This window comes from Cyclopterus lumpus, chromosome 17 (genome assembly GCF_009769545.1).
Source record: "Cyclopterus lumpus isolate fCycLum1 chromosome 17, fCycLum1.pri, whole genome shotgun sequence".
NCBI classification, from domain to species: Eukaryota; Metazoa; Chordata; class Actinopteri; order Perciformes; family Cyclopteridae; genus Cyclopterus; species Cyclopterus lumpus.
The window spans coordinates 17973423-18001381 of NC_046982.1; the positions used below are offsets into that span (position 1 = coordinate 17973423).

At 46.0% G+C, this 27959-nt stretch overlaps 1 protein-coding gene across 6 annotated transcripts in view; it reads right to left on the reverse strand.

Annotated features, from left to right (window-relative positions):
* The window catches only part of LOC117746238 (partitioning defective 3 homolog), a 181566-nt gene that overhangs the window by 118110 nt on the left and 35497 nt on the right, over positions 1 to 27959 (reverse strand). For all 6 annotated transcript variants that reach the window (XM_034555254.1, XM_034555253.1, XM_034555252.1 and 3 more), the window contains exons 3-5: positions 6513 to 6696; positions 2850 to 3031; positions 2573 to 2716 (exon numbers count right to left, since the gene is read on the reverse strand). In XM_034555254.1, the coding sequence (XP_034411145.1) occupies positions 2573 to 2716; positions 2850 to 3031; positions 6513 to 6696 (510 nt within the window). The remainder of the gene's footprint in view (positions 1 to 2572; positions 2717 to 2849; positions 3032 to 6512; positions 6697 to 27959) is intronic.

The following is a 27959-nucleotide window of genomic DNA, read 5'->3' on the forward strand; positions in this document are numbered from 1 at the left end:
CAGCCTGGGAGAGATGGTGGGAACTCGTTGTGCGATTAACCCCTTTGGGCCAAAAGTAACCGTTTACAAAAGAACTTACAGAATAACAAAAATATAAAAAATTGCGGGTTCAAATATCATGTAAGCGAACACTACGCGTCATCATTCATACAGTGGGCTACCATGTGAGGTTCACACCTGCCGATCAGGTATCCAACTAACCATTAACACGCCACAGGAACAGCCTGCCAGAGTCTTGCCCGAGGACAGATTAATGGACCAGCGGAGCCGGGGATCGAACCACCGACCCTTTGATTGCAGGACGACCCCGCTCTTTCACTGAGCCGCAGTCGCCAGGTTTGAGGTTGTGTTGATGTTCAGAGGCAACGTCATTCATAGACACTAGACCCATTAATTTTTCTAATTTGTGTATTTACATTATCCCAAACGGTTCCAATCATTTCAAACCCAGAGATCTTTGTAACTTTAACCGAGGTAATTTGTATCGAACCGGGGAAAAGGTTGACTCCATTGACTGGTTACGACGCCTGACAACACCCACGATGCCACGCTGCTTCACGATGTCACCGAAACTCAAAGTCTTTTGTTCTCGCTTGAAAAAGAGAGACTCCCCAGCGGCAGAACGGGACATACTGTGCATTTTACTCTGAGGCTGGAGGCGAAAGCCAGCTGGCTTGTCAGTATGCATCTGCATTCTGAGCCAGACAACATTACTAGTACGTCAGCTGCGGTCGCTCTCCGACGGAAAAACCGCTGGGAAAAAAGGCCAACAAGAGCAGATCTGCAGCACTGTTTTCACACCACTGTGAATCAAATTAAACGGTTTTGTCATATGTTGATTAGGAATAGAAAAAAAAGGGAGAAAAAAAAAAACTGCAACTGGCAGGGTCAAATTGTGCCGTGATTTGCGCCAGCGTTTTCAGTCCGTGGCGTTTTCGCTTGTGAAGGAAGAGAAACGGGGGGGGGGGGGGGAAGGGAATGAAACGAAATAAATGAAATCAGTTATTCTAGACCAGGAGGGTCCAACCTGTTTTAGTTCTCCGAGAGCTACTTGGAGCACAAAGTTGTACATTTGCAAAAGCAGCTGTAAGTTGCTGTGGATTGGGTTCAGTTGACATGTGGTAATGTTGTCAGGATTGGGGGCCGGATGTCTGTGAATTTGATTGGATAGAAACAGGTTCACAAAGTGACGTTGTGTTATCAAATGTACGCACATGTTCTTTGGGCCTCTGACGAGCCAATCAGGAACGGTTTGCGAGGCACTGGTAGCTCGTGAGCTACTTCATGGAGACCACGTCCGGTTATGCCGAGTGAAGCCACTGCATTCTCTCCGCTGACCACCAGGGGTCGAGTCCTCTGGTTGTATAGAAGTCTATATGAAATGACTCTGCTTCTCTCTTGATTTATTCCCTCAGTAAACATTGTAAACATGAGTTTTATGGTCTCAATCTCTAGTTTCAAGTCTTCAACACTGTATGATGTTCATTTAGTAAATCATGCTCCATTTAAGAGTCAAATAGACCAGAAAGTAGAGTATGCTTTACAACGACTACGCCCAGTTCTTATACACAGTCTGTGTGTGACTGACTGCTGCCGACATCCATCAACATGCAGAATCAGAACTACGGTGATGGTAAACAACTGGCGGACCAACGGCACCCCACTGTCCTCTCGGGGGTTTTGGCTCGTACCCATTGCAGCTCGCATGTGTTCAACTTTAGATTCTCATCAAAAAAAGTGCACTTGGATAATCCCAGTAAGTAATGCAGATGTTCGCCCATAAAAAGATAAGATAGCAATTGCTCTGTGGAGTGTGTGTGCACGCTCTTTGGGACATGTTTACTTAACCTATGACGATAATTATAGAAGTGAAAACATGGGTTTTGGGGGAGGAGGCGGAGTCAATGCAACCTTCGCAAAGGTAAGTGGATGTTATGTTATCATATTTTATGATCGTATTCCAACAAAGCTTTTGGCGTGCCGGACCCCGGTGGGAACGGGGGCCCCCGGCCGCCTTCTAAACAGGACCACATGTACCGAATGAGGCTCATGTTATTTTACTGTATCAACATTATTTCTCCTCTCCGCGACCTAATGTGTCATCGTGGATTTAAGGTGGAAATTCCTCACCTTTTCACCTCTGGGCTCTGAAGGGGCCTGGGAGGGGGAGGGGTTGAGTGATGGAACTGGGTCGGGGCTCTGGACTGGATCTTGGCCACTCAGAACGGGCTTAGGGGGCTGACTGATAGCGGCGTGGCGAGACTCGCTGTAAATCTCTGCATGCTGGCTCGATGGAGGGATCAGACTCGTCTCCACTTCTTCCGGCTTAAGTTCTCACACACATTTCCCTTTTCGACAACATCTCGGTCTCTGGTTGGCACATAATCACCAGCTGCAGAACCACGTTTTGAACCCACGAGGCTCTGGCCAATTTTGTGGTGAAAAACATTGGCCCCGTGTCTCTGCAAGGCATTACGTGAAAGCCCCTCCCCCCCCTCGCCCCCCCCCCTCCCCTTTCAAACTGCCCTGTAGGGCACTCACTTCCACGCCCAGCTGCTGAACACGGTCCTACCTGTTCCTGTCTCTCCAGCCAGCGGTCCACCATGGGGTGATTGGCGCTGAGTGACGAGCGGGCCGTCTCTCTCTGGAACTCGCCCTGATTGGCCCGCGTCCCCGCGTCCCGCGGCAGACTGCGGTACGTGTCCATAGCTTTACTCTGCGAAGGCACGGGGAAATAGTTCTCATAAAGTCAGTAAAAACGGTATAATCTGCACATTTTAAACGTTGGGGGACTTTTGGGACAAATAAATAAGATAAAAACTGGAATCCTTTTGAATGAGCCCCCCTACCTTCCTCTCGAGGCTGTTGGTGCCGGAGGCGTGGCGAGCTTTCAGGAAGCCAGCGGTGGTGGACCAGCGGGTCGGGTTCTTCCTGGACGGCGGCTCTTCCGTTTGGACCCGCGGCTCGCCGAACGGCCCGTTGATGGTCAGCAGGGCGGGGTCGCTGCTGCGCCGGACGTGGAGGGGCATATCTGAGAGTGACGGGAAGTTTTAGGACATAAATATGGATGATCTTCTTCCCCTTAACTGCTTTTAACTTGTGAGAAGGTGCCTTATTGTACTTCATGTATGGAAATCCATTCCCCTTGCTGTAAGTGATAAGACTCCAGGCAAATATGTAATGTCATGAGTGGGGATGATTGATGTTAACAGGCTGGAACTAATTGTACTGCTCAAACGTTGCCTGCAAATTAAGGCAATTAATCATTTTGAGATTCCTTTACTTTAAAAAAGTCTAATCAGGCAGCTCTGGTTTCTACTTTAAGGCCGGTGAAGATCAGAGCGGCGTGTGGGAACAACAACACGAGCCTATTGAGAAACACACAGTGGAAGTGGAATGCCGTCCATTAAAATGCTTCACTCTGTTTATAAAGTTGCGGTGCGTGGGAAGCGGGCCAAGGACCAAACAACAACTCCAACGAGGGCAGCGCGGGCTCGGAAACTAAATAAATGTTATTGGTTTTTTTTTAAATCACATCACAGCCTGCGCTGGAACACACGACGCGATGTTATGGCATTAAATTATTCTTTTTTTATTTATTCTTTTAAACATCTCCTAAAATCCTACGGGCCCACATGCGATTGGCCGAAAGGCACCCAGCGGACCACACAAGGGATATTTAGTGAAAAGTGAAATTGTTAAAAAAAAAGCCGAAGCGTCTTCCTCAGAGGACGATGCCAAGTGTCTCGTTCCCATGTTCCCTTTCCAGGATGCGTGTGTTTGTGTGTGTGTGTGTGTGTGTGTGTCCCTGTTTATGTGTATATGTTTTCTCATGAACTAATGAGGGGGAACTATATCCGAGCCAACAGCTACAGTGTTTGTTGAGCATCTGGAAATGTGTGAGCGCGCACTCGTGTGTGCGTGCGTGTGTGTGTGTGTGTGTGTGTGTGTGTGTGTGTGTGTGTGTGTGTGTGTGTGTGTGTGTGTGTGTGTGTGTGTGTGTGTGTGTGTGTGTGTGTGTGTGTGTGTGTGTGTGTGTGTGTGTGTGTGTGTGTGTGTGTGTGTGTGTGTGTGTGTGTGTGTGTGTGTGTGTGTGTGTGTGTGTGTGTGTGTACTTTGCTGACTGGTATTGGCCGGGTCAGCCGGAGCGTGGGACCTAAAACAACGGTGGGAGGCAGCGGCACTCTGGGCGGAGGGGGGGCCAGAGTGCAGGCTGTTCTGACAAGTCGTCTCAACGCCACCTCAAACTACAACTCCCAGGAGGCTTTTGGGACACAGGAAACCTCTTCAGATGAACTGCTGTGTTGATAGAGCGGTGCAGGAATGAGTCTGCATATTTCCATATCGTTTGAATGGGTTTTTTGGTTCGATGCCAGAGATACAACTTTTTTTTTTTTTTTTTTTTTTTAAACAGAGCTGATGCCATTTTAACATTTTGTTCTACGACATTAAATATGCCGCTCGCTCGTGAATGTCAAATCTTTGACGCCTCTATGCAACCAAATCCAGGCCAATAGTTTTGTTCGTTTGAAAAAAAGAAGAAGATGTGAACCTGAAAATTCAAGTTTTGCTCTTGAACTTTGAAAGAGCAAAACTTTGCAATTTCGATTCAGTTCTGGCTTTTTTTTTGGGATAAACTATGCTGTTCACAAACAACACTATAATATCTGACGTTTCGCACACCACTGTGAACACAGCGTACTGTCCTGGCGTCCGGTGTGTGAGATGAACTGTTTTTGAATGATCTGGTTTATTATTTTTGCGTGAGGAAGATGTGCCGCTGAGCTTCTCTGTCACATTATGTTTAAAGACTATAAACAGATCAGTTTTCTGTAAACTTCACTACCAGACTGAGAGGCTGTGGCTGAGACGCCGAGCGAGAAAAAAAGAACTATCTGAAAGCAAAAAAATGTCATCTCATGTCATCCAACAAAAAATAGTGATTGAAAGCTATTCTCATTAGACGCTCGTAAAAAAATAAATATATACATATATATCATTTAATTTCTTCTCTTCCATGTCAGACATTTCTCGTAAAAAAGACCCAATGTGTTGTCAATTAAACGGGGTGAGAACTTATTACGGAGACGGTTAAATTAGACGGAACTGGCAGGTGTGATTATGCCCAAGATTTCCATTTTCTTATGCATATTCACATTCGTCATCTCACCCAGAAATCCAATTAGGAGTGGAGTGACCTCTGCACGCTTATGTGTGTGTGTGTGTATACGTGTGTGTGTATACGTGTGTGTGTGTGTGTGCGTGTGTAGACAGAATGGGAGATTTTTGGTGGCTGCCATGTCAATCAATGCCAGTCCACAGTTCATTAGTGGATTAGTTATACTCCAACAAGTGTGCAAGTTCTAATAAAAAGATGCTTATTAAAAAATGCTCGGTTTCGTTCATCCGTGTGTGTGTGTGTGTGTGTGTGTGTGTGTGTGTGTGTGTGTGTGTGTGTGTGTGTGTGTGTGTGTGTGTGTGTGTGTGTGTGTGTGTGTGTGTGCATGCGCGCGCTGTATATACTTGTCGGGGGAGAAGGGGCAAACAAATAAAAAGACGGGCTTCGTATTTGTATTATTATTATTATATTATACAAAGAACAAACTATTAACAGCCAATCAGATGCAGGCGTTCAACCCGTTCTTGCTTCTCTTTATTCGTTTGCCTCGTGTGAAATCTTGTACGTGTCCTGGAGAAATCGACACACGGTCATTTAAAAATCACACTCAAGAAAAAAGCCATATTGCTTAAAATAAGAATAAAAATAGATCATGAGCAAACCCTTATTATTTGTCTTTTCATTCTCACACTTCTCCCTCTCGGAGGCCAACAGGATACTCAGCTTTAAAAAGCTCTTTTACACACGTATTTGTGAATCAAAAAGACACATTGATAGTTTAATTCTTTCGTTTTTTTTACTTTAAGTCACAACTTTCAGTCAGAGAGAGAGACAATATTTGAGATGGAAGCGAGAGTGTTCATCTCTGTGTAAATCTGTGCTTGTTTGCTTCTGCATGTGGTCGTATGGAGTTGACAAATCACATAAAAGCGACAGTTTCCCATCCAAAACTGGCGGTAATTATGGGAGAAGAAGCGACTTGGTCGGCAGCTCTGCCGAGGTGGACGGGCTCGCCGTCACATTTGATTTAGGAGGCAGCGAATAGAACCAATTAGCCACTTTGGCCGCGGATCAAACGGCTATCTGCGTCTGGGAAAAAAAAATAAATAGGAAAAAGCGCCCCTCCTGTCCAATTAACAGAATTTATGGACAGGGCCGAGGTACCGCCGAGATGTGATAAGGTAATTTGTTGGGTTTGCTGTATACTGCGGTTGTATACTGATATTTGACGCTAATGGGGGGTAGACAGATTTGTAATTTAAGAGGAGTAAAAGAGGAACCGACTTGATTATAAATCACCTGTTAAGTAAATGTATCTTCAGATGATGGTCCCCTTTGTTCAAAGAATGCACACATTTAGAAATCCCCCTCCCCCTCCAGTGTTGGGACTTACTGGTGCGCATGGCGGAGGGCGTGACCTCGATTTCACTGGCGACCTGGTAGGGGTGGAAGGCCGAGGCTCCGCTGCCGGCGTTGAGGTCTGCGGCGAACAGGTCGGGGCTCTGGGTCCCGGTGGAGCTGGCGCTGGTGCCGTCGCCTCCATGATGGGGCTCCTGTTCGTCATACACCGCGATCAACTGGAGGAGGGAGGGCGGAGATCACAAGATGTTAGAAACATATTAAATTAGAGACGTATCACCTGGAGGCCTCCTGTCAAAATATGGGTGCCATTCTCTTTTCTTTTCTTGTGCCGCCACAGTCGCCGATTCGTGTGTAGGGTTGTCAGGTGTCTGGCTAAGAGTCATTTTTAAATATCAATAATACAAAAGATATTTTTTGAAAGACGTTATATTTTGTCCCCTACTTTTTAAAAGACTAATTCAAAGAGAGTTGCATGCTTTTTTCTGCAGCTACAATGATGCACAATGCACACTTGTTGGTGGGTTTGTTATCTACCTCAACTACTGACTGGGGAGAAGAGATAAACAGAACCAGAAGTGCATTTATTTTCTCCAACACGTCGTATATCTTTAAAGTCCAGGCACAACACAGTCACTTCATAGGAAGAACATTGTTCACACGCTTAAAGGAAATATCCCAAAAAGACACGCAACTTAAAACAGGTACGCGCTAAAAGACACACTCCAACATACACGCACACGAACATGGCCGGGCTGGAAGAGGAGCATTAGCGTACACAATTACCGTTAACGACGCAGAGACACCCACACAATCCATTGAGAAAACACCAGACACACACACACACACACACACACACACACACACTTCAAATCCAACTAGTAGTTTTCCAGCGCATTAAACCTTCATTTCAGCCACATTTAGCCTGAGAGCTGTGGAGTTTTATAGCAAGCTGGACAGACTCCCTGGTGGGGAACACACACACACACACACACACACACACACACACGACTCATTTTTCCCATTAGGCCTTTTACACAAATGTGCAGACATTTACTTCAAATTAGAGCTTGTGTCAGCCCGGGGCTAATGTGTGTACACGCGGTAATGGGGGGTAATAAAGGTCAAAGGGCAGGAAGGGGGTGGGGGGTTGTGGAATGTGTGTGTGCGTGGGGAGAACGTGTGGACGAAGAGAAGAGAGTAAAAACAAAACGAGTGGACGTAAAACAGATGGATGAAGAGCGGGAGTGTGCGCGGGAGTTTTCAGAGAGACTCATGGGACGGGAGTGGAGTGGGGGGACTCTCGATGTCCTTGAGGAGGTGGAAATGATCAATCTTTGGAGTAACGCCATTTTTTGACAAAGCCTTAATAATAAACAGTGTGTACTGTTATTAACAGAATGGTTTGTTTCTGGCGCGTTCGCCCTCGGGAAGAGTTTCCTTCTGTCGAATGGACTCAAAACAAAAGCAGGCGCTGAAATCACCAATATTTTTTCCCACACTGGAATTTACAAATTGTTAAATGTGTGGAGTAATCTGCGTGTACGCATATCTATATGCAGATGAGTTGCGTTGCAATGATAGTGATAACATTATGCCGGGAAGATGATAAGAGAAATGAAAAACACGAAAGACGAGAAAACAAAACCGAGCGTCCGCTTTGGCACGTTTCCTTCGGTTCATCCGCTGTGAGCGGCGCTCGCTCCCTCTGGGACTCCTGGTGGATGTTTTATTGATTGAATGGTTGTGTGTGTGCTATGAAACAGCCCAGAGTCGGAGCTAATTGCTTAGGTTTGTTGACAAGCGCGCGCGGCCCCTGAACCTGCCTGCCACGGCATCACACACACACACACACACACACACAGACAGAAAAAGGTGGCGTCCAATCAGCAGGGCTGTCTACCCTGAGGGAAACAGGGCGTGTACACAGAGAGTGTGTCAATAAAAGCCAGACGGTTCAGATTAAATTTAAAACGATTGAATACTAAAACTGTACGTGAGAGAATGCACATGGATGTATGTGTTTTTATCAAACTGTGATCACTTTATCACACACACACACACACACACACACACACACACACACACACACACACACACACACACACACACACACACACACACACACACACACACACACACACACACACACACACACACACACACACACACACACACACACACACACACACACACACACACACACACACACACACACACACACACACACGCCCGAGACCTCCCGAAAAGTAAATTACAACGGAAAAGTGTGAGTCAGTCCACTTTCCAGCAGTCACTTGCAGCTCATAAATCATCATCATAACTCTGGCTAGAACAATACACTGGCAGCCAGACCAAAAGGTTCCTCAAAGGGGAATTAATCCCTTGGGGATGTGTGTTTTTTATTTTTGGTGGGGGGGGCACATCAGTGATCGCCCAGTCTTATTTAAACAGAAATCCCCCTGAGCTGATGTCCAAAAATTACAGTTGCTTTTAGTTCTGGCTGACCAACTCCGAAACATAAATCTCCCCGAGCTGTTCTTGGTCGCCTAGCGACCGTTTGATTTATCCCCTCGTCACATGAAATAATGTCAAGTCATTACGATTTCACACGGAATTACACCACATCAAGAGACCGCATGTAAATAAACAATAACAAAAGGTTTACTGGATCGTAATGGAAAACTCTTCTTTCTCTTTAACATATACACCTGCGACTTTAATAACAAACAAATAAGAGTCTTCGGGACTGGACGTGTAGAAAATTACTGCTTTTTGTATTTCAATTCATAATACATCTATTCATCTTTTGGTAATTGCCTTCTCCAAGTCTATTATAATTTGACTTTGAGTTTTAAATTCATCTGCCAGCAATAACAATTGCTTATGTCTTTATTTGGCCTTTTATTTGATGTCTGTTGTTGTACCAGCTACTCCCATAAAGGTAGTCCCAGAAGTACTAAGACTCTCTATGACCAAGAAAGAAAAATCCCCATGTGTGCATTATACTTTGCAAACAAAGATGACCCCAGATTCTGGAAACCCAAATCCACCTGGCAGGCACTACACCAGGTCCGTGCCAGGAAATGAGAGGGGCAACAAAGAGAAAAGCCCCGCAGTCAGCGAAAGCTGGGAAGTAACCACTTCACTTTCGCCCACACAGCTGTGTAATCCAAAACATGTTGTCCCGACACTCCTCTTCGGCCAAAAGAAAATAATAAAAAGAACTGCAGCCCAGAACATTTTTCCTTCGGTCACATGCTCCTGGGAACTTTGAAGAAAGTGCGGCCGGCCGACCGTTCCCCCCCCCCCCCCCCCAAAAAAAGAGCGACAGGCATCAAAAACCTCAGAAATCAGCCGGCCGCAGCCCAAAAGCCACAGAGTGACGACAGGCCGTGACCGACGGCACCCCCGGGTCGGGTCGGGACGCGGTCTGTGTGAGGAGTTCAGTTTCAACATGGCAGAAAAGAAGAAAAGAAAAACCCAGCGCCGCCATTAATAAAACCGTTAATAAATAAAAAAACATTTTCAAAAAGGACGGCCGGTAACTTTAGACGACGTGATAATACTTTGCAGACGGGACGTCCCACATTCTTACGGCGGTAAGTGGAGTCTTAGTATATACACTTAGCCACACTCTGGCTCTTTGGTGACATTTCTTTCCCCTGCGTTTACAGGAAATCTCCCAGAGTCATCGGAGAGGAACGTGACTGCTGACGGCTCCATTAAAGACGCCTCAAAAAAAGAGAAGGTTGAGGGTTTTCAGAGCCGTGAGCAGAGTTAGAGTTACATGGTGTAACTCGCTTAATGAGTAACAAATACACGAGGGGTGGGGGGTAAAGTTATTCATCCACACACACATTCCCAGACAGGCGGGACAGTTTCTGTCAGCATTTTAGAGCAGAGACTTGGAATAAAAGTACCTCTGGTACTCATTAAAGTGTGTACACTGGTAAGATAAAACGTTAACCTCCTGGAGAACCCACTTGTATTGGTCTGTGGTTGGCATGCACAGATACCGGTTGTGTTTAAAGAACAAGTGCTACCATTTGGGTACCGATACAGAGTACTGATGCGAGTACTTCAAAATACTATGACTTTGAAAAGCATGTTCATGAGATGTTCCTCCCTTTCCGACTGTAACAAATAAATAATACAAAACGCTGCTGCTGCTGCTGCTGACATGTGTTTCACGTTCAGCACTATGTTTTCAGGTTTGCAGTCCAGACGTTAATAATTAACCGCAAGTCAACAGCCTGACGGTAAGTTAAAACATATTTATACTAAAAAAAAAACAATATTTTAAAAGGAGTTGGACAAAACGGCTGGTCCACCTTAATTAAATGTCAGCCCACCTTAAGAGAGCCTGTGCCGTTGTTGTCCCCTAGCGCTGGGGGGGGGGAATGTTAGCGATGACAAGTACATCAGCAAATCCCAGCCCCATGTCACGGCCCACGAATGCTCTTCCCACTTTGATGTGGAAGAACTTGACTGCCCTGCCCAGACCCCCGTCCCCAACCAGACCCCAACCAGACGCCAACCAGACCCCAACCAGACCCCAACCAGACCCCAACCAGACCCCAACCAGACGCCAACCAGACGCCAACCAGACCCCAACCAGACCCCAACCAGACGCCATCCAGACCCCAACCAGACGCCAACCAGACCCCAACCAACCACCTTTGGGTCGAACCAGAAGTCATCGTGGTTGTTTTCCTTCATTCGGGGGAATAAATGAGTCAGAACCGACATCAGAGTCTCCTTCGTCCTACCGGCTCTCACGTTCAGCCTCATCCCGTCTTATTTCCACATGCAGATGAAATGCAAGTGCAGCGTCTGACAGAGCACTCTGAGGTTTATTTCATGTCGCTTTGTTTTCCTCACGAGTCAGCTCTGATCTGCAAGTTTCAGGAAAAGACAAACTCGAGACTTCTGGGACCTTTTTAATGTTGCGGAGAATTTCATTGGAGACCATTTTGAAAAAGGCAAAATCAAAAGGGAAAGATGTGACAGATGTGGCTAAGATTAGCCAAGGCTGTGAGGCGAGCAGCGCAACCCCAAACTCCCACAGAGACCGTTGGAGGCTGAGCGGGAGGCGGTGACCTTGGCCTCACCGAGCTCACAGACAATCAGAGTCGGAGAGCGGCAGAGACGGATCAAATGTAGGGCGACGGGACATGACATTGGCCAGGTGTGTGCGTGTTGTTTGTTTGTGTGTGTGTTTGTGTGTGTGTGTGTGTGTGTGTGTGTGTGTGGCATATTGACCAACTATCCATTTCACTTTAATCCAGAAAATAGAAAACATGTGGGGGACATTTGGCCTTCTGAGACAAGGCCAAACTGGAAATGGCAATCAGACGGGGCGTGGGAGTGAGGGGGAGGGGGTAATTAATTTTCCAAAATGAGAAGAGTGCTGAGTTGTGACTCTTATTCCCTGAAAGATGTTGCTCTTGTCTCACCACTTAGTGCTGAACTTTTAACTGGCAGAACTCTCCTGAACTTTGGCTCCCCAAAAGGAGGAGGAGGAGGAGTTGTTGTTGTTGACGGACGGCCAATATATATATATATATATTTTTTTTATTTTATTTTATTTTTTAATATATATATATATATATATATATATATATATACATATATATAAAATACACAATATATATATATATATATTATCAGTCGAAGTAATATAACAATTATATATATAATCGTGATTTTAGATACTCTAACAGCTGTGTTTTCTTAAGTCTGAGGGATGTGACGTGTAGGACGTCTGCAGCGCGACTATATTGGATTTAAAATGGCATTCTGACACACATGTCGCCTTCAACAAATATTGCACCTTCTGCCATTTGAAAAACCAGGTAAATCTTGTTTTCAATAAAACATTTTTGATTCGTCGTGCAGTCCTGCTTCCACTGAGGAGTTTGGTTTTTCGGCTGAGGTTGAACTTAAACCGTTGGCCCCGTCTGCTCGTTCACTCAGCGGCTAACGTGACGATTCTGGATATCGGAGATTTTTTTAAATTCGATTGAGGAGTTCCCACAGTCTGCTGAAAGCTGATGGATGTGGGTACAGCAGGAAAGACTGTGCAACTAATCCACCACACACACACACACACACACACACACACACACACACACACACACACACACACACACACACACACACACACACACACACACACACACACACACACACACACACACACACACACACACACACACACACACACACACACACACACACACACACACACTAAAGAGAAGATTGTCCTCTGGCCTGACAGGTGGAGCGAGGGAATACCACTGTTCACGGGCACAGGTTCAATTCCCACCGAGGCCGGCCACGCGGAAAATAAATGCACTCAAGTTACTGTGGGTATTTACAAATTTAGTACCTAATCAAATCCATTAAATTGGGAATCACTAACGTTTTAACAAACCGTTTTTCTTGGTCCTAAAATGCATTGTATTTTGATTTTTCTGTTTTTAATAATGTATCTATACACTTACACTTATACAATGTAATAAGACTAAGGCTTTGTTCTTCTTTTGTAAGAAATTAAATTAACTTTCTATTGGCAGAGGAAACTGCCAGACTGTGTAGAAATGTTTTATTTTCAATACATGAGCTAAAATAAATAAATAAATAAAATGGATTAAAAGGAGATGCGTGTTCTATTGTCGGGGTTAAATTATAGAAAAACAATGCTTGTATGAAGGTGTAACTCACTTTTGGTTTTCAAAAGAATTTCTGGGAGGTGAATAAAACATTTTCTTTGTTTATATGGTTTTCGTGATAAGAATGTGGGATATTGGCATAAACAAACATACTTCTGCCTGTGCCTATTCAGTCTCATTGTATACTAGATTGTATAGAGGCTCCTATTGTGTGTGCGATGGCAGAATATAAAACACGACCACGACTTAATGTCTTCTCATTAACACTATTGTAGGAGGCTAACATTGGGCGCTCTGAAGGAGAAAGCGCTGTGAGACTCTCACCTTGTAATTGTATCATCACTCCTGCCATTACAGTCCTGGAGATAAGGTAGGAAAACAGAAGAGTATCCCTTTAAGTAAGTGTAAGTGTGTGTGTGTGTGTGTGTGTGTGTGTGTGTGTGTGTGTGTGTGGTAGTTAGCTAGCACCACTAATGAACACCATACATCACATGCTATCAGAGCTAATCACACGGAGGGCTATATTTAGCTTCAATTACCTGTTTTTCATGGGACTAATCAACACTTAGTAGGCGACTGTAAGAGAGTGAGTGTGTGTGTGTGTGTGTGTGTGTGTGTGTGTGTGATGCGATGCGATGCAGATGTGGACGCGCTTACGTGCGTGGACATATATGTTTAATTAAGTAGGACAACCTGTGTGTGGACATGAGGGCTTAATAGCTTTTGGAAGGAAACTGGCTCTCGCCGTGAACTCATGCAGCGGAAATAACTGGGCTCCGAAAAACCAAATACAGTGTTGTAGTTTTTGGTTATATATTTTAAAATGTCATTACTGAATATAAATTTAAAAAAACCTTTATGGTCAAGGTACGTATAAAACCCAACTTTTTATTCATGCTTTAATTAGGAAGAAATTAGCTCTCTAATTAGGAGAAAATCAAATATGTATTGTTTTTTTTTCCCTGTAGCGTGGGCTGCACTGTAGATTAGATTAGAGTTCATAAAACACAACCGGACATTTACTTTATCTCAAATATCTTGCAGTCATTTCTTCCCCTTTCGCTGCCAATTCAGAGCTTCAGCCTCTCTGACGTCAATGGACCGTTTTCTTTTTTTGTGTTTTGATTAATTAGTCTAAAATTGAATTCCAAACTTAAAAAAAATAAAAGTCTGGACTGGAATCAGCACTGGATTTCCCACAAACCGCCCACAGCAGAGCTGCACTGACGGTAACCAAACAGGACCCCGGAGTGAACTGGACCGTCGGCCACTGGTCTGGTTTTTAATGCCGCGTCTGTGTTTCAAGACAACAAACAAGTCATTCATCTGACCTCCACCACACGCCAGAGGGAACAGGCAGAAGGGAAGGAGGAAAGGAGCGATGGAGGGGCGAAGGAAAGGAGAGATAGTAGAGTTGTTGGGAGGAAGCGTGAGGATGGTGGGGATGCATTTAGATGGAAGAGGCCAGAGAGGGGAGAAAGAAAAGGAAGGGTAAGGGGAGAAGGGGAGGAGAGAAGGTAGGTTTGACGGGAGGAAGCATGAGGATGGTGGGGATGAATTTAGATGGAAGAGGCCAGAGAGGGGTGAAAGAAAAGGAAGGAGGAGATAAGGACAAGGAGAAAGGAGATGATGGGTCTCGCCGGTCAAGTGGGTGAAAGGATGCAAGGGGCCGGACCAAACCTCCACGAAGACGACTTGGCGGAGGGGAGCGAGCTTTAAACTAAGTTGTTCCTCCACAGAGTCTGAACTCCGTGAACTGGCCCGCTTCGCCCTCTCTCTGCCGGGAATTTCTGTCACTCCTTTTGGCCCGGACGAGTGGTGCTGGCCGGCGTAGCGTGAACTCAAGTGTGTGTGTGTGTGTGTGTGTGTGTGTGTGTGTGTGTGTGTGTGTGTGTGTGTGTGTGTGTGTGTAGCAACACAGCTGGCAAGGCTCAAGCTGGCTCAAGAGCCGGGGGCTGTTTCTGTTGCACAATGAAATGTCAGTCCAAGAGGAATACGCTCCTTTTTTAGCAATAAATCAGCAGAAATAAAGAAGTTGGGAAGTGAGGGGAGGTAGGGAGGGGGAGGTTGATGTTTAATGAGGTAAAAAACTAAAGTAAGACGAAACAGATATACTGTCTGTATTTCTCATTTGAGCTATAAAATAAAAAGGACAGGGTTCTCCTCCACAAAAGACAAATCCATAATTCTCCCGCGAGTCCTCGCGATTTAGTCTGCATGCTTCAAACCAGTAAACATGTTGTAAATATGCCACGATACCTCGCTGTGCACGCTCCACACACACACACACACACACACACACACACACACACACACACACACACACACACACACACACACACACACACACACACACACACACACACACACACACACACACACACACACACACACACACACACACACACACACACACACACACACACACACACACATCTGCTCCTCACATCTCCACCGTTTAATCCACAAAGCCCCGACGCTGATGCCGCGAGAAACTTCTGCCCAACTCGAGACATTTAGAGCCCGATGAATATCGAGCTCAACGGTGATGCTGCCAAAGTGAAGAAAAAAAAAACTTTCTTCTTATTCGGATTTAGATAATTACCCATAATGCGGAGACCATCCGAGCTAGATTTGAGTTTTTTCACCCGAGTCAAATCTTTTGTTATGGTGGCGATTCGTCTCGTAGTTTGTTGGCTTCACGCTTAAAAAAACTCTTCAGATTAGGATTTTCTGAAACGTCAATGAAGGTCACTGCTGTGACTCCGTGATACTGGCTTATCACATTTATAACGTCATGAAACGTGCATATGTATGGCGAAAGGATTTGAAAAAAACCCAGAAGACGCGAGATTGACCCACATACGAGGCCGTTTCTCCAGCCAGGCGGAGGACTCATAAGCCCCCGCTGTAACTGAGGGCCGAGGGAGCGCCACGGGAGTGACGGCCGCTTAATGAGAAATTATAGTAGCGCTGACGCTCTCAGAAAACCTGACTCCATTTGATAGTAATTACATCTCATATGGTGTCATTACGCCGGGTCCTTATTTGGATTAGGCAACATTATGACTGAAATGGGAGGGGATCAACTCTGCCGGGATTAACACAAGTTTTGAGACCCCACACACACACAGATATATACACACACACACACACACACACAAAGTGTGATAAATGAATGACGATGTTCTGCAAGTGAGTCCAGAAAGAGCGGTCACACGGAATGTGGTGAAAATTACACTGCAAATGTATCTAAATTATCTTAAAATTATGTCAATTAGCTCCCAGTGCCGCCGAAGCAGCGCAGATGATTCAGCACGTGGCGGTTCCTTTCGGTCGACCAATGACGCGTCTGCGATGTGGCGTCACCTTGAGCGCAGCTCCGGGTGAATTATTCCAATTGGTTTGAAGGATTGCGCGTGACGCTCCTGCACCCTCGGTACGTCCCGTTCACTCCGCCCAGCCACCTGCTCGCCGGGCGAGGACGCGACCCCGGAGCTTTCAAGTGGATCTGAACCCGTTAGTGGACTGTTGGAAGTGGGATGTGAGTTTTAGATGTGTTTTTTTTTCCCGTCTTTTCAAAAGGCCTGAAAGTCATTCTTGTTGATGGTCATCACGCCACCGCGTGCTGGTTTCATTTTTCATCGGCGGGTATGGACCTTCTGATTATCTTTAAGCCGAATCAGTAATAATTGTTCAGCCTATGACATGGATATGACTTGAGATGCATCAAAATCCCGAAGATGATGAATTTACAATAAGATCATTTAAAATATCCTCTTATTTGAAAGACTGAAACCAGAGAATATTTAGCAATCTTTCTCTAGTTTTATTATTTTTTTGACGGTTAATTAAATAGTCCGTGGTTTGCGTACATTTATCTGTTGATTGACGGGCAGATTGATCGACGAATCATTTCAGCTCCGTCTCCCGTGATGCTGAACAGAAGCAGCATTCAGTCATAATTCAAGACGTGGGAATGTTTCACTGCCGCGAAGAAACCTGCAACAGCACGCTGGTTATCACGCTGAGTGATAACCGGTTAAATACCATTAAAACAATCCACCGACAACTTTCCACTTTGCCATCTATATTTCATTCGGGAGCCGTTTCTGTTGAAAAGAAAAAGAAAAATGCTCCTCTTCTGCTTCTCGGCGCGGCCCGAGCTGCCTTTAAGACCTCTGTAGATAATTGGAGAGCTGAAGTTTGCATAGATAATAACCCGGGCTGCAGTGGCTTCAGAGAGAGACTTTCCCATTACCACAGATATTGCACTTGCGATTAAAAGTGGTTCTGCTAAGTCAGAGGTAAGAGCGGGTGGATTTGAGGTGCGGCGGTATTAAGAGCTGCGAGTTTAGGCTTTAATCCGGGCCGAGGTGGAGCAGGCGTCGAGGTTTTCCCCCGTCTGAGTCTATCTACACAAACACAACTCTCTGCATTTTATAAAGTCCTAACCTACATACACACCAATGCAGAGGTGAGCTCTTACGCGTCAAGTACCCAAAGTCCCACACACACACACACACACACACACACACACACACACACACACACACACACACACACACACACACACACACACACACACACACACACACACACACACACACACACACACACACACACACACACACACACACACACACACACACACACACACACACACACACACACACACACACACACACCCCCAAACCATCATCAAATCTTTCACCACCTCGTCCCCAGGAGAGGGGCCCCGGTGCAGAAATCTAATTAAAGGCTCCATAAGCAGAGCTCAAATGAAACTGTCACATCAAAGTCGCCGCTGGGACAGAATGACACGGATCAATAAGACGAAGGAGCTTCGGCAGATCATCCCCCCCCCCCCTCTCATCATCACCACCACCCCGAGCACCCTGGAGACTCCTGAGCCGTCCTGGGCCCGGGATTAGGCCAGTCAGACACCACTCCGACTGGAGGTGTAGGATCCAAAACCCGAGCCCACGACTGGCGAACTGCTCGGATGTGTTTTTGAAGAGCGTGTGTTCAAAAGGAGAGAATCAAACTTGATTGCCGGTCAGAACTTTTAAAAAGGTGACTCCAGGCAAAAATGGACGTCCTGTCCCGGCAACCTTCGACCCCACAAGGCCGGCGTGCTCTCCTCCTCACACGCTGCTAAACAAGGCGGAGCTGTTCATTTGGAAGCTGACGTTGCACCGGTACCGGTCCCCTCCATCGAGTCTGGTGAACACGACCGTCGTCCAGTTTCTGTGGTCGCCGAACTATCCAAAACTATTTTCACGCTCGCACGTCTTGTGAGGTCGACCGCTTTTGTTTTACGACCGAGCAACATAAACGTAATCTGTTTTTTAATAGTGCGTCGGGGGTGCTGTTCAATGAGCAAGAAAATACCTTTGATGATGTATATATATATATATATTACTTTCCAATTCTAATAGAAGTTTATAGCAGACTGACTCCTGCAGGGAGTGATCCACAACACAGGGTGGAATCTGGTCTGCTTATGAAGTGGGGTTCATTGGGCTCTGGGGGAACATTGTGTGAGATTGGGAGGCGAGATGAAAACACGCCGGTCTGAGGAATGAAGAACGACGTACCTGCATGGATGGGAGAGGAGGTTCAAGGGAAGACGGGAACAGACCGATGGGAGGGGGGAGTTCAGTTGTCACAAACATAATGAGATGATCTGAAAGACCACTGACTCAATATTATATCATTACCAGTCTAATTATCTCAGACACACTTGCAGGTCGACTAGAAACGGAAGAAAAGATGGAGAGTTACTGCGACGCTGAGAGACAGGAATCGGTTTCTCGACAGCCTCCTGAAACGTACAACACGGCATCGGGTGAGAGTATTCGGGCTCGTATTGGCCAATATTTCATTCGGTGCTCTACGAACTAATCTTCCACCCGGGCTTCTCGCTTGTGTTTAAATCGCCAAACAACAAATGCATTGTTGTGCTCGGTTCTCTAACACAAATACTCTTCCCTGTTGTCATTTTGCCTCTTCAAAAACAAACATTCATCTACAAGTTAAGGCAGAAAACTTTTGGAGCACGATCGTCTCAACAGTCAGCACGACGATTCTTGGATTTATGCCGTATGTCAGAGAAGATAAATACCAGTGCGCTTGTCATTTCTTACATGCATAAGTTGGATTTCATTTGTTTTGACCATGAAAACACTTTCTTTGAGTTTTCAAAGAGCCCTCGGTGTCCATCTACGAGCCGACCTCTCGTGGTCCATTTAATTCTGCATCTACTTACGTCGGAGATCCCCCACATCCCCTATCATTTAGGGAAAATAAAGTACATTAGCCGACCTTCGGCGTAGCAACGCTCATCCTGGGAGACATCGATACTTTACAGAGCGCCGGGGGAAATCGCAGAGTGGGCGCCTTGTTGTTGAAACGAGCACTTTGGATCTCGCACGGACAGCAGAAATCTGACAACGATACTTTGCATCTTTATTCGGAAAAGACGCTGCGCCGTTGACAGAGAAATAAAAAAAAACAAAAGTAACCGGCGCCACGATGGAAGTCGCCTACGTTTATCCTAGCGAACAAAAAAGGGGCAGCCATTGTCGAAGTCGCCTGAACAAGTCTTTATTAGTCGTATTTTAGGAGCAGTGGGCTTCTTTTCTACCCAATTGTATTATTGCACAGTGCAATAGACACTTGAACTGGCTTTATTTAATTAAGATGTTTTTGGCTGGAAGCCCCTCCTTAAAAGAAAGAAACAATGCTTTCAACTGGAGGTCAGAGCGTTGTTAATAAAAGAGAGTACAAGTACAACGGTGGGCAGGATCTCTGGCTGTATACGTACGATTGTAGGTAATGTATATAGTATATAGTACATGGCAGTATTGGATGTATTTTAAGTACATCAATGTGATGATGTACTTTGTCCCGTTGTGACATGTTGGTTTTAGATGTATTCAAAACGAGAAGGACCCGCAAATGTTCTATAGATTACAAACGCAGCGGAGAAGATTTGTTCTGGATGTCTGCGGAGCCCGATGACCCGGGCCAGTTTTGATAAATGATGCACGCGGAGAGTGTAGAATTGGATACTTTGGTTTGGGAGGCACTCAAACTGAATTGTGCAACATTGTGAGAAATTACCGAGACTATTATTTCAGCCTTTCCCCCCCCCCCCCCCCCCAAAAAAACCCTTTAAGTATGGAGGACGAGTATGCATTATGTATTCACCCTCCTTGTACAGTAGCCCCAGCACACCGGAGGATTCTCAAATGCTTTTCGCAAAAAGACTAAATGCATCACTTGAAATTTCAACTCTACTAACTTGTCGCCAGCTAGAACCTAGAACAGGGTGTTCCTGCACAACTCCTGCCACACGACATTAAGGGAGCCGAGAGCAGGAACACAATTGCCTTAAAGTTGTTTACAGGTTGTGAACGAACTTGACCAACAGCAGCAGGTTCATAACGAGAAAAAAAAAATAATATATATATATATATATATATATATATATATATATATATATATATATATATATATATATATATATATATATATATATATATATATATATATATATATTCCTCAATGCATCTGGATATCCAAGGGAATCGTGTGTGGTTGCTCTGCTTGGTATTCTAGCGGCTCAGCGCACAAGTCAAGCATGGCAAGATATGTCTGTGCAAGTCATCACCACAAACCCCGGAGCAGAAGGTGCATCCTGTCTGGGCCCAAAACACAACATTTCACAGACTGACTTAAAACACATGGTCCTCGCATATCGCTGTTTGTGCATGCATGTGTGTGTGTGCGTGTGCGTGTATGAGGCAGCGTGCACGAACGACCAAAATGTGCCAGTGAAGAGAGATTCATTTGCGAGCGAGCCCGGACTCGTCCCCGTTGGATGTCCTCGCTCGCTCCATCGAAGCTCTCTGACAGGGCTCCAAAAACTAAAGTTCCCACGGCCGAGTTAAGACTCCTAAAACCCCCGCCATTACAATCATTATGAAATAATTGCATCATTTTCATCACAACCCCGTAAAGAGGGCCCTCTCTCTTTCTCTCGCTCTCTTTGGCTGAACGCAGAGATCGGTGATGAAGAACTTCGCCCCGATTCCCAGTTGGACAGCGTCAAAGGCAAAATTCCAATTATGGACATTAAAAAAAAAAAGGTGGAGGAGGTTAGAAGATAGACTGACGGAGAGAAAACAAAAAGCGAAGGAGACGAACGGAGAGAGAAATAGAAGTGGGCAGGCCGAGAGACGAGGTTCAAAGAGGACTGCGCGGCGAGTCCGTTTCAATTCCACTTCAACCAAACGGACGGAGAGCGCCGCTCTGCTTCTCCGGGGCAATTCCTCTCGCGTGAGCCGGGCAGAGATTTCAGAGAGAGGGGAAAGAAAGAAAGAAAGAAAGAAAGAAAAATATGAAAAAAAAAGTCTGCATAATTCTTTTACTGAGCCAATTACCGTGACAAGAAGATGAAAAGGGGGTGGGGGGGATAGTCGGACAGAACGAGAGCGAGGGAAGGAGGTTGTGGAAAAGAAAGACATTGAAGAAACACAAATGAGCATGTGTAAAAAAAAGAAAAAGATCGGGGAGGGGGCGCCGAGACTCAGTATTTGGGGTCAAATCCGGAGCTGAAGAAAAGATGAGCAAGGGAGGTATAATATGTCGATAGAGGTCACCACTTTACTCGCAGCAGGGGCTTTGACACCGAGCATGCTTATCTGGCTTGTCAAAAAAAGCAATACAACATTTTTTTAATCTTTTTTTAAAAAGAGAGAGAAATCAATCAGTCGGTCGTCGTCGACGTCCGGGGGAAAAGGAGGTGAAGCCGGCCGCGTGGAGAGGACGGCGCGCTCAAAGAGCTTTTTTGGCGTCGGCGCTGAAGCTCCGCTTGTCAGTGCTGCACTTTCCCTGACGGATAGCCGTTATTACGGCCGCCGTTAAAGTGCAACGATGTCCGCTGACAAAGATATAAACGCATTTTAAAAAAGGAAAAAGAAGGAGGTAAGGCTCTCGTATCCACAGAGGTGCGTGTTCAGTCGATGGACCCCGGCCGCGCACGTTTCATGAAGACGTATCCTCGGTGAAAGAACACGAGGCCTCCGGCTACATCCGGTGCTTTCTTCGGTGAGAGAGAGAGAGAGAGAGAGAACGCAATTACTGACGCGCTTAGAGAAAAAACGCTTAGTGAGTCTCCACACTGCTCTCTAAATGATTCTGACAGCGAGTGTGAAAAACCAAGCGTGAGAATGGCAATTTTCAAGAGGCAAGTCGTCGTCGTCGTCGTCCCCCCCCCACTCCCCAGCTCTGGTTCTTCCAAAGAGTGAGTGGTACGTGTGGCTGGTCCTGCACGGCCTTTTCTTGCAGAAATAAAACTGTGGAAACACACAAAAGGGGATCTGTGGTAGGGGGTCTCGGCTTTAAATGTAGGGGTGTGGTTGGGTGGACTGTTATTGTAGGTTCGTGGTCCCTTTTGTGAGTACAGGCAAGCTGTTGTTTGTGCCTATCTTCCTGAGGGTTTGATGAGCGACCCTGTACCGCATGTACATGTACAGGCTGGTGTTATTAGAGTTATTAGAGTGAGTCGCAATGTGTTGTTTTTCTATTGATTGGCTGATTTATCTGAATCTGAAATCAGTTTTCAGGGTTGAATCCCAGCCGAAGATAAATAAAAACAACAAAACGACATCATCATCTTCAGAGAAATGTGCGAAACGCGTGCGCGCTCGTCTCGGTGAACTTGCCAAAAGATAGTCGGGTCTACTTTCCGTTCCCCGGGCAGTCACACACACTTTTCTTCCCCCATATACGAGAGCACCGGTGTGTGTCGGCGTACGTGAGAGTGTGCGCTGTCTGCTCTCTCCCCTGCTGTCCTGTCAGAGATTGCAGAGGTTATTTCATAAAGGGCCATCTCCAGGCCTGACTCAGACCCAATCATCCCCACAGCAAATCTCATTTACACCAAACCCCGGGGACACCGCGGCCATCTCTGCTGCTAACACTGTACTGCAGCAGCCTGCAGCGAGGCCGAGTTAAGCAGCAAAAACATGTTAGCAGGGGGGGCCACTGCCTTTCCCATTACGCAGATTCTCATCAAAACAAAAAGGTTTCTAGATCCCCGCAGAGCCAAATAGAAATACAAACTAACCCTTTATGCTCTCGTCACAGAGTCACACGTGACTTTCATGTTTCTGGTGATCAAGGTAATTGAAGTGCTGGCAAAAGTTTCCCCATAAATATTCGTCAGCTTTTGGTCCGTTCCCCATGTTTTGACTGCCGGAGCTGTGAGCAACAGGAGTTCCAGGTCGTGTGAGGAGACGAGAGGACTCACGGGAATAGCGTTGCTTAAAAAAGAGGTTTAGAGAGCAGGCTTGCTTCTCGTGTCCCATCGCGCAGATCGGCACATCGCTGCGTCAGCACTGACGGAAGTTATGGCCGCCCCTCGTTATTATCGTGGTACCGTCCGGCTTGTTTGTGTGCATTTAGACCGTGACAGTCGTCTCGGGTGGCACAAAGTATTTTCATTACCGTGTAATCTCACAATTTTCTTTTTTAGTCTGTGAGATGAAGGAAAAAAAAAATGTAAATAAACATGCCAAAGACTAGAGGCGGGGGCAATGTTTGTTGTTTAATTGCATCTGCCCTGAAGTCCAAAACCCCAACATCATTATTTTTATTTAATTTTATTATTAAAGACGCTTGATACGAGATCGGGAGCGTTTCTATTCACTCTCGAGTGAGCCGGGCGGCTTGCAGCGAACGGTCCCAACACGATAACAGTGCAAACGACCACACGAGCACCGGAGGGGTTATTGCGTTTTTCATCACCGGATTTACCTGACGCCATCCATCTATTCCCCCCGGCGGGTTAAAGCAAACGCCACGAACTGGATGCCGATGCCACACACACACACACGCACACGCGCACGCGCACGCGCACCCGCACCTTCTCCACCTTCACGTGTTTTATGCAAATACAGTACAAGCACAGTGATTAAAGATACACATTACTCCCCCCGGATGCTGAAATTACCATATGTTTGTGATCTGCGAAGAGTCACAACTGTGTGTTTGATAACCAGTTTTGCGCTCCACCCCCCCACCCCCACACACACACACCGATGTGGAGCACTCGGTGGAGCCGTTTACATCATGCTCAGAGAGTCACAACTTCTCTGTTATAACAACCGAGCTCGTTAGAGAGACACTCCGTTTCTAAACTTGCATCATCGTCTTCATCGGCGTCTCTATTGTGGCAACCGAGCCGCCTAAAGTCTGTGTGTGTGTGTGTGTGTGTGTGTGTGTGTGTGTGTGTGTGTGTGTGTGTGTGTGTGTTCTTGCTCTCAAGGTCTCCCTCAGATACACAACTTGATTTGCGCACCAAAGATTCTAAAGACAAGTGTGTGTCTAATTGTGATTTTAGAAATAGTACACTTTTGTGCATCTCATCTCCTGCTGCAGCCTGAAGGCTCTGCAGACGTTCGGTTAATGGGATTAAACTGTCGCATTTTGTCTTTAAACGTGTGGTTTTACAGATCTGAATGTACATTCCTACTGTTCCGCAATTGAGCAAAGCTATTAATATTCCATCACACGAAACATCAGGTCGACGTTCGCTGTTGTAAAGTTGGTAACAAATGGAAACAATGGTTGCAAAACCACTGCCATTGTCCCCCCCTCCCCATACATCAGACAACAACAGGATGTCTTGCCACTTGGGTCAACTGCTGCTCGGAGGATTCAGAAGTTGAATCTGATAAAAAACATTTTTTAAAACAGGCAGAAAGAAAAGCACACGATTGGTCAAAAAGTAAAAAAATCTGCTTATTTAGTTCCTGAGCGCGCAAGAAGAAAAAACACACACACACGCACGCGTCGATTAGCTATAATGTGTTTAACAAGCGCTGAGGGCTTTATCCACACATGCCAGGTAGGTGAACGAGTGACTGGATGGATGGATGAATGGCAGGATACCGGGGCCCTCCATCACATCCGGAGGCCCCTCAACCTGCGGCAGATGGATTTGCTATCTGTGTACACTGCCTATCGGACAGAACGCCGTCCTCCTCGGCGAGCGAGGAGTCCATTGTGTTTGTATTGACGGACGGTAAGAATGTATGTGTGTGTATGTGTGTGTGTGTGTGTGTGTGTGTGTGTGTGAGACACCGGGAGATCCGCTCGATTGCACCGAATTGGATTTGTCCCACGCAGACAGACGCCTTTTCTTCCGACCTGTGAAGGTCGGGGAAGGAGGCCGCCGGTCGACCTCTCGGGGGAATACGTGTTGCGCAACGTTTTCATCATTCAGTGACCTCCAAAAATCTACCTTTAAGTAGATGAACAGAATCTTCAGGACAGACCCTCGTCGGGGCCGGGTGTCAGCGCCGCACGGCTGCAACAATTATTTTGCTTCATAAATGTCTTAAATTTATTCGATAGGATTATCAAAATCTTTGGTGCAAACTTGATTTCAGCAAAACAATACAGAGCACCGAACAAAAAGGGCTGCATTATCCAGGGTATAGACAACCCAACAATATGAAAACATGCGTGTGCGTGTGCGTGTCTCTCCGTCATGCTGCCGTCAAATGAAAAGTTAAATAAAAGTCCATCTAGCCTTTTCTGTTCAGCTGCCATCGTGTTTCTGGCTCATTACTTTCATCTCTCTTTTCTTTTTTTTTCCCCAGAGAAATATTTTTGCTGCATCGAGATCCCTCCCTCCCTTTCACACACATACACCCCCAGATGCCGAGCATTTATTAAACATCAAAAGATTCAGAGCGTAATAATGTCCCTTCAACATCTCGGTCATAAATCGCTTTTCAAAAAGGAGCGACCTGTAAATCCTCCTGCTTTGATCATTCAGGTATTTTAGTCTCTGGATGGGCCACAAAACTGACACTTATGTAAACACTAAATATGTTAATATCACACAGTGTTTTTTGTCCCCTTTTGAATCAAATTGAATCCTTTGAAATGAGCGCTCACGCTAACGTTTCGTCTTAGTACAATCTGAGACTGCAGATGAGCCAACTATTTATCACCCCCGACGGTGAATTATTTGTGAGGCTATCAAAGCGCAGACGGTGGAAGGAAGCGACTACGCAAACAGCGCAGATCACGTCACAACATCCTGTTTATGCACCCCCACCCCCACCCCACCCCCACCCCCCTAACACTCACCATCCTGCCTGCTTCCTTCCCGCCGTACGAATTTTAAATGCATTAGTTAGAGAACGGGGGAGATGGCGGCTGTGGGCGGGGAACGTTCACAGATCACTCAAGAATTCAATGTCTCAATGCTGCCTATTGTTTTCAAAGTAATACAACGTTTAAAAAAACAACAACACATCTGCAGTAAAATCACTAATAATGTAAGAAAAGGCATTTGTTGTTTAATGCTTCCTGTGTGTCTACTGCCTAATTGTCTCACACACAGAGTAACTGTGTCATGCACCTGTATATGTACACACTCCCAAAGGAAGAACACACACACACACACACACACACACACACACACACACACACACACAATCCCCTCCTTCCTGCCCTCCCAAGAAAACACTCGACTAGCAGCGTAACAGTGACTACCGTCTCCGGGGAGCCTGACGGAGGCCTCAGAGCTTTGAGGGACCAACAGTCTGACGGGTAAGACCTCGGCAAACCTGAAGCCACACTGCCCCCTGGTGGTGAGAGGAGGCAGCGACTCAGGCAGGTTTACTGCTGCTATCAGTGTTTTAAAAAATCATTGCTTTTCTATAATATTAAGTGTCTACTTTGCAATCCATGGACTCCGTTATGAATCGCGTATGAATGTTGCTCAAAAGGAAAGCACTTTATTTCTGACCGTCCGCTGCTGGAGGGGAATCTTTGCTGAAGTCTCGTCATGATGTTTCCAATCTATTCATTTGTATTATATAAAAAAGGCACTAAAAGTGGGCCGAGAGCAGAAATGCTTTTTTGTCCAACATCACGTCGAGACGGACCTGCCGAGCTCAGGGCTGGAAATGGTTGCCGTGGCGACCGATGCAGCTGAGCTGTGGCTCAGGGTACGGCTAAACAATGTGACCAGAAATATGCCTGAAATATTCCGATAAACAGACACATTTATGAGCCGATGTGTCCGTACTGTTAACTGTGTGGTCTCACTTCTGATGTTTGTTCTCACAAGCTGATGTTTTCCACACACACACACACACACACAAAATAGACACACACATACCACTTCCTGTTCCCACAGACCACAACTGGGCTGAATCACTGTGGTGAGAACCAGACTGGCAGGGAGGTGTGTGTGTGTGTGTGTGTGTGTGTGTGTGTGTGTGTGTGTGTGTGTGTGTGTGTGACCCTCAGTCAATAACAGCGCTCAGAGGCTGCCACATGTTCAGGCTGCTTTACTACCAGGGTTGTGCGGCAGTGTGGGTGTGTTTATTTGTGCTGTAGCGCTTAATAGCCCCCAAAATAAACTCCTCTCTCTCTCACTCTCTCCATTCACTCTCCAGGACGGCAATGCTGCATATTATACCTTAAACCACTTAGTCACTTGAAACCATTTTACAAGCTCCCTGTGCGCGGTGCGAGACGTTCTGTGCGCGGTGCGAGACGTTCTGGGCACGGCGGTTCTGGGAGCCGAGAGATGTAAGACGTGCTGAGCTGGACCTGGAAGTGGTTTGGTTCTTTGCTTTGGAACCAAATCCACAGAACAATCCTGAACCTGAAGAATCTCATTGCGCTCTTCGATTGTCCCAGGACTTTAACCCAGGACCGTTAAACTAGGACTGCTAAAACAGGATCGGACCAGTAACCCAGGACCA